The sequence below is a fragment of the Kogia breviceps genome, chromosome 3, assembly GCF_026419965.1.
Source record: "Kogia breviceps isolate mKogBre1 chromosome 3, mKogBre1 haplotype 1, whole genome shotgun sequence".
NCBI classification, from domain to species: domain Eukaryota; kingdom Metazoa; phylum Chordata; class Mammalia; order Artiodactyla; family Physeteridae; genus Kogia; species Kogia breviceps.
The window spans coordinates 1,524,577-1,537,972 of NC_081312.1; the positions used below are offsets into that span (position 1 = coordinate 1,524,577).

Consider the following 13,396-nt stretch of genomic DNA (forward strand, 5'->3'; position numbering starts at 1 on the left):
TCACAAAAATTAATTCAAATGGATCGTAGACCTAAGTGCAAACCTCAAAACTATAAAGCTTCTGGAAGAAAACATAGGACCTGTGTGACCTTGAGTTTGGTGATGAGTATTTTGTTACAACACCAAAAGCACAATCTATGAAAGAAAAATTGATGTTAGACATTTTTAAATTAAAAACAAAAGACACCGTCAAGAGATGAAAAGACAAGCCATATACCAGGAAAAAATCTTTGCAAAGCACATATCAGATAAAGGACTTAAATCCAAAATACACAAAGATCTCTTAAAACTTAACAATTTGGAAACAAGCCAATTTTAAAATAAGGAAAAGTTCTGAACAAACACCTCACGAAAAAATATAAACAAATGTATACGAAAAATACTCAATGCCATTTATCATGAGGGAAATGCAAATTAAAGCAAGGAAAAACCGCTGCATGCCTACTAGAATGGCCAAATTCCCCAAAACTGACAATACCAATTGCTCTCAAGAATGTGCAACAATTTTCATCCCTCGCTGGTGGGAATGCAAATTGGTACAGCCACTGTGGAAGACAGTCTGGCATCTTCTTCCAATGCTAAACATAATCTCACCATATGATCCAGAGTTGAATTGCTAGGTATTTACCCAACTGACTTGCAAACGTATGTCCACACAAAGCCTGTATGCAAATGTTTATAACAGCTTTATTCAGAATTGTCCAAACCTGGAAGCAAACGAGATGTCCTTCCGTAGGTGACGGATAAACAAATCCCGGTACATCCATACAGTGGAATATTATTCAGGGATAAACATTAATGAGCTGTCAAGCCAGAGAAAGACATGGATGAACCTTCAATGTATATGACTAGGGGAGAGAAGCCAATCTGAAAAGGCTATGCTCTGTAGGATTCCAACTCTATGATGTTCCGGAAAAGGCAAAACCAGAGAGACAGAACAAAGAGACAGGGTCCCAGGGCAGAGGGCAGAGGGTGACCAGGTGAAGCACACAGGATTCTGAGGGCAGCCGAAGTGTTCTGTATGAGGCCGGAAAGATGGATACGTGACCCTATGCATTTGTCACAGCAAACAGCTTTATGCAAATAAGTGGTCTTAATATATGCAAATGTCGAAAACTTAGTTCGGAGGCTGAGGGTTCCCGGGAAGATGTGTGGACTGGGACAGAAGAGCCTAACTCGAAGAAAAACGTATGAAAACATCTTCACTGAAGGAGGTGAGAGGGAAAGTGCTGATCTCAGTAACTTCAGAAAGGAGTGGAGCCTGTGAGATTACAGACAAGAGGAGCTTCGTGTAACCCTGCGCCCTGGCCAAGTCCCCCGCTGCTCCCCCCACAGGGAGGACACATGGACGATTCTGATACTGCTGTACGTATGCACTGGGAATGAACGATGAGGTCCACGGTGGGGGAGCCAGGTTCCACAGCTGGACTGGGAGGTCACAGACAGCACGGGGAGGGGGCTGGGACGGCCACACGGTGAAGGATTCGAGGTGAAGACGTCTGCAGGAACTCAGCTTAACAGTGTTATGGATGGGGGATGGGCAGGTTCGTGTGTCAACCCCACGGCCACAGGCGCCCAGATTAAGCACCGTTTCTGGGTGTGTGTGAGGGTGTTACTGGATGAGATCAGCACCCGGGCAGGTGGACCAGTAACACAGGTGACCCTCCCCAGTGCAGGTGGGCCTCATCCACCCGCTGAGGGTCTGAATAGAACAGAAAGTGGAAGAAGGAGGGATGGATGTGCCCTTTTGCACCTGCCTCACCGTTGAGCTGGTCTCGCCTCATCTCCTGTCCTCAGATGGGAGCGATGCCGTCGGCTCCCCCGGTTCTCAGGCCCTCGGACTTGGGGTGAATCGCACCACCTGCTCCCTGGGTCCCCAGCCCGCGGACGGCAGCTCGTGGGATTTCTCAGCCTCCGCGACGGGGCGAGCTGACTCCTCCTAACAAACCTCCCTGTCGGCGTGCGTCCTACTGGTCTGTGTCTCTGGAGACCCCTGACTGCTAATACAGATGCTTTGCATAAAGAAATAGAGAGAGAGACATGAGTCACGTACGTGACATGCGTGTATGTACACACGTTGGTACCCACGGGTATTCCCTGGCTCTGTCAGCCGAGAGGGCCAAGCAGCAGCAACACCCCAGTAGCAACCAGCACACCTAGGGCCCACACCTTGCTTCTTCTAACAGGGTGCTCCAATAAGAGGCACCAGGGCTCCCCGGAGCAATGGCTGATTCTAGGGCTGGGGCAGAGAAACATCCAGAGAACCTGCAGCTTCTTGTTGAGCCAGAAAGTACGAAAGTGTCAACAAGCAATAAGCATGTCAAAGACAAGAAGGGCTCCCTATGGCCGAGACGGGGACAAGCTGAACAATAAAATAGATAGCGCTGGACCATCCCAAAGCATAAAATGAATACCCCTGGGTCCGTCCCTACTGCTATAAGTAAGTGCAGTAGATAACTTAATGCGGAAGAGGCAACTCTCCCCTGCAGAAGAATTCCAAATCATTTACGTAGATGCTCCGCCCTCAAGGAGGTGGAGGGTGACTCGCCAGTCCTCAGGCGTGGGCTGCAGGGTGACCTTCCAGAAAGGACGGCGTGGAAAGTGGGGGCTGAGGGAGGAGTCATATTCCAGCAGGGGAGCCATCTCAGACTACCTCAGCCAGAGGTCAAAGTCAGCATCAACTGTGATACGTCCTGTCGCGAGTAGGAGCCGCTGAAATGATGGGCGGGAAGTAGGACTTACCTCTGCATCGTCCTCCTGAGCCCCAGTGTAATCAGGAGAAAAACGTCCGACAAATCCCGATTGAGACACCCTATAGGACACCCAACCTGTTCACCTCAAAACTGTCAATGTCATCAAAAACAAGGAAAGTCCGAGGAACCGTCAGGACCAAGAAGAGTAGCCTAAGGAGAGGTGATGAGTCAGTCAGTGTCCTGGAATAGAAAAAGGACACTAAGAAACAACTGAGGAAACCTGAATGATGTACAGACTCTACTTAGTAATAATGTATCACTATTAGTTCATGAACTGTGTGAAATATACCATCCCAACATGAGAGGTTAATAAGAGGGGAACCGGGCTGGGGTATATGAGAACTCTCTGTACGAGCGTCACAATTTTTCTGTAAATCTAATCCTGTTCTAAAAAATAAAGTTTACTGTTTTAAAAAGGGCATGCATTTCATTGCATGTGAATTTCATCTCAGTAAATTTGATTTTAAAGTTTAAAACACGGGCTTCCCTGGTGGCGCAGTGGTTGAGAGCCCGCCTGCCAGCGCAGGGGACGTGGGTTCAAGCCCTGGTCCGGGAAGATCCCACATGCCGGGGAGCAATTAAGCCCGTGCACCACAGCTGATGAGCCTGTGCTCTGGACCGTGAGCCGCAACTGCTGAGCCCGTGTGCTACAATTACTGAAGCCCGTGCGCCTAGAGCCCGTGCTCCGCAGCAAGTGAAGCCGCCGCAGTGAGAAGCCCGCCCACCGCAAAGAGCAGTAGCCCCTGCTAGCCGTAACTAGAGAAAGCCCGCAAGCAGCAACGAAGACCCGATGCAGCCAAAAATAAATAAATTTATTTTAAAAATAAAAAAGTTTAAAACGGGATGGACCTAGAGATTGTCACACTGAGTGAAGTAAGTCAGACACAGAAAGACAAATATCATATGATATTGCTTATATGTGGAATCTAAAGAAAAGGGTACAAATGAACTTATTTACAAAACAGAAGTAGAAAACAAACTTATGGTTACGAGGGGATGGGGGATAAATTGGGAGATTGGGATGGACATAATCACACTACTATATATAAAATAGATAACTAATAAGAACCTCCTATATAGCACAGGGAGCTCTACTCAATACTCTGTAATGGCCTATGTGGGAAAAGAATCTAAAAAAGAGTGGATATGTGGATATGTATAACTGAGTCACTTTGTTGTACACTTGAAACTAACGCAACATTGTAAATCAACTAGACTCCAATAAAAACTTTTTAAAAAAGTTTAAAGCAAAATGTGGTCCCTGCTCTTTGGAGCTTTAGTCTTGTGAAGGAGGAAGATACAGCAGCTGCATAGCACAGGGAGATCAGCTCGGTGCTTTGTGACCACCTAGAGGGGTGGGATAGGGAGGCTGGGAGGGAGGGAGACGCAAGAGGGAGGGGATATGGGGACATATGTATATGTATAGCTGATTCACTTTGTTATGAAGCAGAAACTAACACAACATTGTAAAGCAATTATACTCCAATAAAGATGTTAAAAACCAAAAAAAAAGGAGGAAGATAGTGTAGCAGAAAAGCATGCATTTACATCGCAGGTTGTGACCGCCCCTCTGAGTTAAACCCATAGGGACCAGCAGGGAAACTGAGGCAGGCAGTTCATTGACTTGGCCCAAAGGAGGCAGTACAGAGCTTCGGGACAGCTGACTCTGAAACCAACCCTCCCACCCAAGGAGAGCCGGTCCCCATGGAATCACAAATGTGGGCGAATCAGCATGGGGGTACACCGTGAGGCATTTTATTTTCTTGGAGGAAGACAGAAACCCGCGCAGCACTGAGATGAAACGACGTGCCCAGCATTCGGCTGTGGTCAGAGCCTGTAACAAGGCAATCACCTTTTCCAGTTTAACCGGGTTTCTAGGAAAACGGCCCATGGCCAGGCGGGGACTGAGACGAGACGGGACTGGAGAGAAGCTCACAGCCATCCGAAGAGCCTCCCCAGCCCCCAACCCCCCACCTCCCAAACACACTCTGTGCTAAGTGTAATGCGTCTTAGGGAATTTGTTTTTAGAACCCACCATAAAGAAGAAATATGAGAGGATTTTATGGGGTGTACTGTATATCTTTAATGCTCGTATTTTTTCTCGAAATGCTGAGAATATCAATTACGTTTATGGCTTTTTTATGAGGAGATGCTCCGGCACCATGCAGGGCAAAGCAAATTTTAGCAGAAAATAAACAATGGTGGGCGTGGGTCACGGGCGCCCAGTGGGCGCCGAGGTCCCGGACTGTGTCTGAGGGTTCAGCGGACGTCAGACAAACCGACGGCTGCCGTTCGGGGGACTTTACGTGTGGGTGAGCGTGCACGCGTGCACGCGTGTAAATGAAGGTGTGCGTGTGCCCCTCATCCTTCATTGTTTGAGGAGAGGACGGCCTTAGGGGAGAGGAGCCCCTACCCGCCCCGCACCCAGGGCAGAGAGCAGCTCTGCTCTGGGATCCAGCCTCACCACCCTGTCCCCCGGCCACAAGCCTGACCAAGGGGCTCCCAAAGTCCTCCGGCCCAGCCTCCACCCCCCTCTCGCGTGGACACCCCCCCTCTGGCTCCCCTCTGGCCCCAGATCTCTGTAGGATCTGCCCCTCCAGCCTGGTCTGGTCTCCCCAGCTGGCCGGTAGGAGCATGGACATCAGAGCCAGGGACACCTTTGGCAGCAGGTGGCTGGCCTGGGGTCTCCAGGCTAAGGGCAGCAGAAGGGAGCCCTCGGGGTGCAGGGCCCGGGGGCGGAGCGGGCTGGGCTCCAGCCCCGCCCCCTCAGCCACTGAACAAGGGCTCTGGCAGCCACTCATCCGACGGAGGGCGCACAGAGCCCCCGGATGCGACCATGCATCTCAGACGGGCCGGGAGCCTGAAGAGACACACTGCACACGTGTGTGCCCTCGCCCAGGTGGGTCCCTGCTCCGGGAGACTGAGAACTCCTGGCCACGAGCCCCCTCCCCCCGCCCCGGCCCCTGCCCCCCTCGGGGTGGGGAGCCCAGAGCCCTTCCCTCTGGCGGTGGCGGGTCCCCCGCCCCCAGGGTAGCTGCGAGGTGGCACCCACTGCCGCCTCTGCTTAGAGTTATTTATGGCTCCGACGTGCGTGTTTGTTTAAAATCTGCTGCCGAATTCATCCTCTCTGCCACTTACTCAGCTATTATCAGCCATCGCAAAAGTACCGAAGAGAGAGTCATAAACGGCAGAGATTTACGACGCAGCAAGAACACAGGAGCGAACGAGGGGAAATTAAATCCTTTGCCTGCGTGGTTATTTACGAGCTGGGCTGACTCGCGCCACCACCCGGGTGGACGTGGACCCCGACCTCGGCCCTCAGACACCGCCCTCCCGCCAGGGGCAGCCCTCCTCCACCCCCGCCAGCTGTGGGCTGTGGTGGGACCAGCCTGCCATGAGACTTGGGGGCTGCCTCCCGCCTGCTGTGTGACCTTGGGCATACCCCTGCCCTCTCTGTGCCTCAGTTTACCCTTCTGTACCAAAGAGGGGAGTGGACAGATGGGCTCTAGGGAACGTGCTAGTCATGCAGCAAGACAGGGCTCCCCCAGCCCCACGCCCCAGCCTGGCCGCCCCGTGGCCCTTGTGTGCAGGCCACGCCCTCTGCTGCTGGGCTGGGCCAGACGCCGCATCCTGGGCCGGAGGATGGCCCAGTGCCCCGTCCTGCCCTTTACGGGGGACACTCCTCTGTCTCCCACTGTTCACCATAGAGGGGGCTGGAGGGTGGGAGTCCAGGTGGCTGACCAGCCTCTCCTGAGACGCAGAGGAAGGGGCTGGGTCAGACTTCCTCAGGCCTTGCTGGAAAGCCCCAGAAGAGGGAGGAGGTCAAGAGGAAGTACCCGCGCGCGGTCGGGAGTCCAGGCTCCTCCTGGGTCAGGGGAGGCCGCCAGTCCACGAGAAACCCTCGAGCCACGGTGGCCACAGCCCTGGCGGAGCGGAGGGGGGGGTGTCAGTGGGCCGAGGCCTTGGCCCGGCGTGAAAAGTGCCCTGGATGAGGAGGGGCCCAGGACAGCCGCCTGGGACGTCCCCCGCCTCCTTGAAAGACAAGACCAGCATCTGGGCCTTGTCCACCCAAACTGCTCCGAGAAGGGGCCCAGCCCCGGGGCAGGCAGGAGCCTGGGGCCATCTTCAGGCACAGGGGGCCTGGCTGGAGTCTACGAGGGGCTGCCACAGCTGGAGCCAGGCCCCCCTGGCCTCCCCCAGGCCTAGCTCAGCCAGGGCGGGCTCGGGGGCCGGCAGGTGGCTCCACCCTTATTCCTGTGCGCCCAGCCAGGCTAGGTGTGTGGGTGTCGCAGCCCCCGAGGGTCAGGGCTCAGGCCCAAGCGGGAGGGTCGCGCCCTGAAGTGAGGTCTCCCTGGGCCCCTGCCCTTCCTTGTGTGGGCTGAGTCTCTCAGGGCCCCTGTCCCTCTGGAATGGACAAGCCAGGGTGCTTACACCCAGCCCCGCCGCTGCCCGCCCCCCCCCCCGCCCAGCTAGAGTCCAGACACCCAACACTCACTGCCCTGGGCCTCTCTGGGCTGAGACTGAACCCCAAACGGAAACAGGAAACAGGGCTGGGCACTCAGAAGCAGTGGCCTTGCCAGGAAACAGGATCCCAAGCCTGTGGGCTCTCCCTGCAGCCAGAGGAACCCCCCTCGGCTCCCCCTTGGGCTCCCTCGGCCCAAAAGAGGGGTCCTCCCCACGGACAGGGACAGTCACGCTCGGCTCCACTTCCCGACGGCCCACCCTGGGCTCGAAAGACCTGCACAGAGACACACTTAGCGAGCAGAGCTACCAGAGAATTCCCCAAGGCCACGTGGCACCCAGCACCCTCCTTTCAGGCACCAGGGATCCTGGGCTGTAGGAGGGTCACAGCCCCCAGACCCCAGGCTTGGACCGTGGGTCGGGAGCCCAGAACGGCCGGTGCCCGTGGGGGCTGAACAGCGGCGAGCCCACCGTGCTGCCAGGCAGACCCCCATCCGGGGCTTGAGGCCGCCGGCACCCACGGGACCACCGGCACACGGGAAGGAGTCACCATCCAGTCCCCTGGATGGTGGCCGGAGAAGGAGCTGGAGAAACGGTGTGACCTCGACTCGAGAGACACCCGCCACTTCCCGTCCCCGAGACAGTGTCCAGAAGAGGCTACAGGTGGTCGTCGAGGGGCGGGGCGGGCGGGGCGGGGCCCACCCCGGGCGGTCACCCCCAGCCGGGCCCGTGTGCACACACACCCGCCCGCCGCGCACGCACACACGCATTCACACTGGTGTTCACGCCTGCGTGCCAGGCCGGCCCGGGCCCCTGCGTCCTGTCTCCCACTCAGGAGGAGGTGAGGAACTGTGGACCCCTGGGGGGATGGGTGGGTGCAGGTCCCCGGACAGGCCCTGCGGAAGCTTCCCCACTGGGAAGCCAGGTGTCCAACACCTGGGATGGGCCCATCGGGTCCCCGAAGTCCTGCCTCCGGGTCCACTCCCCCCACCTGATACCTCACCTCCGCAGGACATGCACCTGTCAGATCCAGGACAGCTCTGATCCCAGGGAGGTGTCCCCTTCGCCTCAGGGGACACCAAGAGATTCCTGATAACGGAGGCTGCTGCCAGCCGGGTCCTATGTGTTCTGTTTTGTGTGGTTTCCACTTCTTTAAAAAAGGAAAACACGGGGAAATGCAATTGCCCATAGAGCTTTATGGGGGCTTAGAAGTGAGCGGGGTGCTTTTGGAGAAAATAAGAATTTGATTTTTCAATTAAAACCCAGGATAGACTGTGCCCCAGCCTCCGACAGGGCCCTTGTTTGCAAACAGCTCGTGGACACCATGGCCGCCCGCCACTCCCACCCCAGCCACGCAGTCTGGTGCTGCGAAATCTCCTCCTCACGTTCCAGGCTGCAGCGGAAGCACTGGGAGAGCCGGCCCCACCCTGCTTCCGGGTCCAGCTGCGGCGCCTCCCCCTCCAGGAAGCCCCCTGGGCTGCACTGCCCCCAGCTCGGCTCCTGTGGCTCAGAGCCCTCATTTGCCCAGCCTCCCCTGAGCTGGGGGGCCCTGGGGCCCTCGATTTGCTGCCAGCACCCAGTTCCTCCATCACAGCACCGTCATCCCCGCCCAAGCCCAGGGCCCAGGGCGCCAAGCTCGGGGACGAGAGAAGGAGGCAGAGCGGAGAGGGTGACTGACACCTGCAGCCACCCCTCTGACCGTGACCCCCGACTCCGACCTCAGCACCCCTGCCCGGGCCAGGTACCCACACGACCCGCCTGCCAGGGCCCCTCTCCCCTTGCCCCTTCGCCAGGGCTGCCAGGGGCTCAAGCCGCGAGCCTCACTTTGATGTTCCCCTACTGCCCAAGTGTCCTCACCCCCCTGGGGCCAAGGACGCAGAGAGAGCTGGCTCCGCCCCCACCACAAACCTCCGCCGTCCCCAAAGGGGCCCTGTGGTGCCGGCCAGACCGGAAACAAGAAGCCAAAGCTGGGAAGGGGCAGACAGGACTGGGGCTGCCCTGGGAGGACACAGAGGAGGGGGTACTCTGGCCAGGACTGAAATTTTAAAGAGGGAGTAGTGAGAAGAGGCCCGTGATGTCGGTCACCTGAGGGCAGGTGATGCTGGGAAGAGTTTGCAGAGGATGCCAAGCCCCAGCGTCCTTACCCCGGCTGCACAGTTGCCACGGGGCTCCATGGGCCCCTCCTGGAAGGTTCTGGCTTGTCCTGACCTGACGTGTTCACACCAGGGCAGAGCACAGCCTGACCCCCTCACTGGAGCCGAGCATGCCCGGGCGGCACAGGGCTGCTCTCCCAGGTGGTGGCCTCGGCCCGAGGACTCCTGGGGTGGGGGACCCGGTCCACCCCGGCCTCAGACCGCAGGTGAGGTCGTTCTCCCCCCACCTAGGCCTCAGTTTCCCCAGTCGGACAAAAGCCGGACATCTGAAGGCACTTGTAGCTCAGAGGCCCCAAGGTGCTGACCAGCTTGAGGTCCCTGGCCCGTCAGGCCCCCCCACCGAAGCCGTGCCCAGTCGGCCACCTGGGGTCTCCGTCTGTAACCCCGCAGCCGCCCGCTCCGGGCCCTCTCCCTCCATCTCATTCTCGTTTTCCTCCCGGTGTAATTGAAAAATCAATATGTTGCAGAGTTTCTGCGCAAACCACAAATACAATTATTTCCAATCACACAAGGAATGAGCCGAGAGTAACTGCAGCTGCCCCATGGCCCGACCCTGGCCTCAGCCTACACGGGCCCAGATGCGAGCGAGGCCCCTGCAGACGCCAGAGCTGGGAACCGGCCCGGGGGACCCCCCCCCCGACAACCTGCTCTGCTTTTAATCGGGTCTTCCCTCCCGTGACTTTGCCTGACCGTGTGGTGCCCCGCCTCATAAATAACGAAGCTTAATGAACGGCGCGAAAAGTTAATTAATCGTAAGCATAGTTACACACGGCCACGCCACACCTGTCATAAAATATATCTTCTGTTGGAACTTATTACGTTTTTATCAACTCGGCCTCACAAGTCCCGACGCGTACCTGGGCCGTGGACCGTCCTCTGCAATCAGAGTCATTTGGCTTTTATGGGTTTGCTCAATTTCAACCAAGGGACAGATGGGACAGAGCAAGGAGAGGGCCACCCAGCCTACCGAGCACAGGACGAGCGAAGGCCAAGTGCCAGCCCCAGCGTGGGTGCCACCAGCCCCGGCCCGCCCAGCCATGCACAAGGGTCTGTCGCCTGCGCCCAGCGCCACGTCCTGGGGGACAGCATCACCCCAGCCACGGCCAGCGCAGCTCCCCTGCCAGGCTGGGGTGTGCCTCCATCTTCAGGCTGGTTCCTCAGCCTCACTGCCCCCATGTGAGGGCTGAGCGGCTAAGCTGTGCTGCCCTGAGCTGGCACCTGCCCCCCAGGGAGACAGTGGCAGGGTGCAGTAAGCCAGGCGCCCGGAGTCCCGGCCGGGGGTCACTCTCCCCCGGAGTGGCGGGGTCCCCAAGACAGAGGGAGAGGCAGGAGCTCAGAACGGGGGGCTCCCCAAAGCCTTAACCTGCCTGGGACCCTCGTCTGTCCCAGGGAAGCTCCCCTCGGGCCAGGGACAGGGAGGTTCTGAGACCTGCCCCCACTGATTGTAACCCCAAGCATCACACTTGCAGGGGTGGGTCCACCTGCCCCGCCCCCGCCCCGCTGTGTCCTCTTCTCTTCCCCAAAGGCTCAACACTGACCCCACCCCCGACCTGAACTGACCAAGACCGCAGCATCTGCGCCCCTACCCCCAGGGGTACCGCCCTCCCCTCTGGCCTTAGGCCCCTCACCACCACTGGACTTTGGCGTCACCCTGCATGGAAGCCACCACACCTCTGTCCTCACCGGGATGGGGAAAGGGCCCTCCCCCACGGAGGGTACCCCCAAGACCTGGTCACCCTCCTCCTTGCTGTCCCCCAGGTGGTACACACCCACGGTACGGATGGCACCACTGGCCACGGTCCAACCCGTGTGCACCATTCCCTCTAAGGGACACTCTCCTCAAGGCAAAGATGCTCTTTACCTGCCCCGTCTGGGGGTGGGGGCCACTGAGCACTGGACAGGAGGCCAATCCAACTGCAGGATTGGATTTTTAAAATTTTATTTGAGTTAGTCGTTTTATTGCAGTACAGCTGATACAGAGCAAACTGTATGTCTTTACAGTAAACAGTTTGAGAGGTACAGCCATCCAGACCCAGTGCGAATGACACCTTGGTGCCCCTTTGTCACCAGCCCTCTCACCCTCTGCTCCCGGCCCCAGCGCCTGGGCAGCTCCGATCCATAGTCTGTCATTCTGGACTAGTTTGCATTTTCTAGAATTTTCTATACATTCTTTACAGGCTAGTAACTTAGATTTTATCTTTTGTCCAGCTTCTTTCACTCGGCATATGGACATTCATCCCTGGTGTGCTGTTTCTTGCTGACAAGCGTCCACGCTTAGACATACCACAATTTACTTGTCCATTCGGGTGTTGATGGACATCCGGGCTGTGTCCGGTTTGGCGCTGTTACAAATAAGGCTGCTCTGCACTGCCACGCACAGCTCTGTGTGCGTGGGTTCTTTCTCATGCAGAGGAACGGCTGGATCACACGTCAGGTATACGTTTTTTTGTTTGTTTTTTGGGGGGTTTTCTTTTTTTTTTTTTAAACACAAGCGTTTCACATTATTTTTCTTTCTTTCCCTCTCTCTCTCTCTCTCTCTCTCTCTCTCTCTCTCTCTCTCTCTCTCTCTCTCTTTCTTTTTGGCTGCGTCGGGTCTTCATTGCTGCGCGCAGGCTTTTATCTAGTTGCGGTGAGCAGGGGCTGCTCTTCGTTGCGGTGGCTTCTATTGTTGCGGAGCACGGGCTCTAAGCGCACGGTCTTCAGTAGTTGTGGCGCACGGGCTTAGTTGCTCCACGGCATGTGGGATCTTCCCGGACCAGGGATCAAACTCGCGTCCCCTGCATTGGCAGGCAGATTCTTAACCACTGCACCACCAGGGAAGTTTAATGGTTTAAGAAGCTGCCAGATTGTTCCCCGAGATGGTTGTACAACGTTACATCCCCCCGCACAGCAGGTCTGAGACTCGCAGCCCCTTCCACAGCCTCTCAAACACTGGGTGTGGCCAGTGTTTTTAGTGTTACCATATTCTGATACGTGTGGGAGCGCCTCACTGTGGTTTGAACTTGCATTTCCATAAGGACTAACACGGTTGAGCATCCTTTCCTGTGCTGATTTACTGTCTGTTCATCATTATTGGTTGTTGGTGGTGTTTTTTCCTTTAGCATTCGGTAAAATTCATCAGCAACCCAAGTCTGGAGTATTCATTGTAGAAAGGTTTTGGTTTTGGTTTTGGTTTTTTAAATTTTTGGCTGTGTTGGATCTTTGTTGCTGCGCGGGCTTTCTCTAGTTGAGGCGAGCAGGGGCTACTCTTCAATGCAATGTGCAGGTATCTCATTGCGGTGGCTTCTCTTTGTTGCAGAACACAGGCTCTAGGCGCTAGGGCTTCAGTAGTTGTGGCACACGGGATCAGTAGTTGTGGCTTGAGGGCTCTAGAGCCCAGGCTCAGTAGTTGGGGTGCATGGGCTTAGTTGCTCTGCAGCATGTGGGATCTTCCCGGACCAGGGCTCGAACCTGTGTCCCCTGCATGGACAGGCGGATTCTTAACCACTGCACCACCAGGGAAGTCTTGTAGAAAGGTTTTTAAGTACACATTTTATTTCTTTAATAGATAGATCTAAGACTAGCAGGCTATATATCTCATCCTGCTTTGGTTATTTGTGTCTTCCAAGGAAGTTATCCATTTCCTTTCAGTAGTTGAATTTATTGGTATAAAGTTGTCCCTAACACTTCTTGTCCTTTTAATGTCAGTGGAATCACTTCTGATGTCACTTCTTTCATTCCTGATATTGGTAATTTGTTTTCTCCCGTTTTCTCTTGATCAGCCTACCTAAAGGTTTATTGTTGTTATTGATCGTCTCAAAGAGCCAGCTTGGGTTTTATTGATTTTCTCTATCATTTTTCTGTTTACTATTTCATTGATTTTCACTCTGATCTTTATTACTGCCTTTCTTCTTCTTACTTTGGGTTTCATTTGCTTCCCCTTTTCTAGTTTCTGAAGGTGGACACTGAGGTCATTGATTTGAAATCTTTTTTCCTTTCTATTATAGACATTTGATGCTATAAATGTCCCCCTAAGGAGTGACTGAGCTA

General features: G+C 55.5%; 1 protein-coding gene across 1 annotated transcript in view; it reads left to right on the plus strand.

Moving 5' to 3' along the window:
* LOC136793739 (collagen alpha-1(I) chain-like) overlaps positions 1 to 13,396 on the plus strand; it is a 37,652-nt gene that overhangs the window by 12,113 nt on the left and 12,143 nt on the right. Inside the window, exons 6-7 of the mRNA XM_067027592.1 lie at positions 8,607 to 8,883; positions 10,987 to 11,082. Coding sequence (XP_066883693.1) covers positions 8,607 to 8,883; positions 10,987 to 11,082 — 373 coding nt within the window. The remainder of the gene's footprint in view (positions 1 to 8,606; positions 8,884 to 10,986; positions 11,083 to 13,396) is intronic.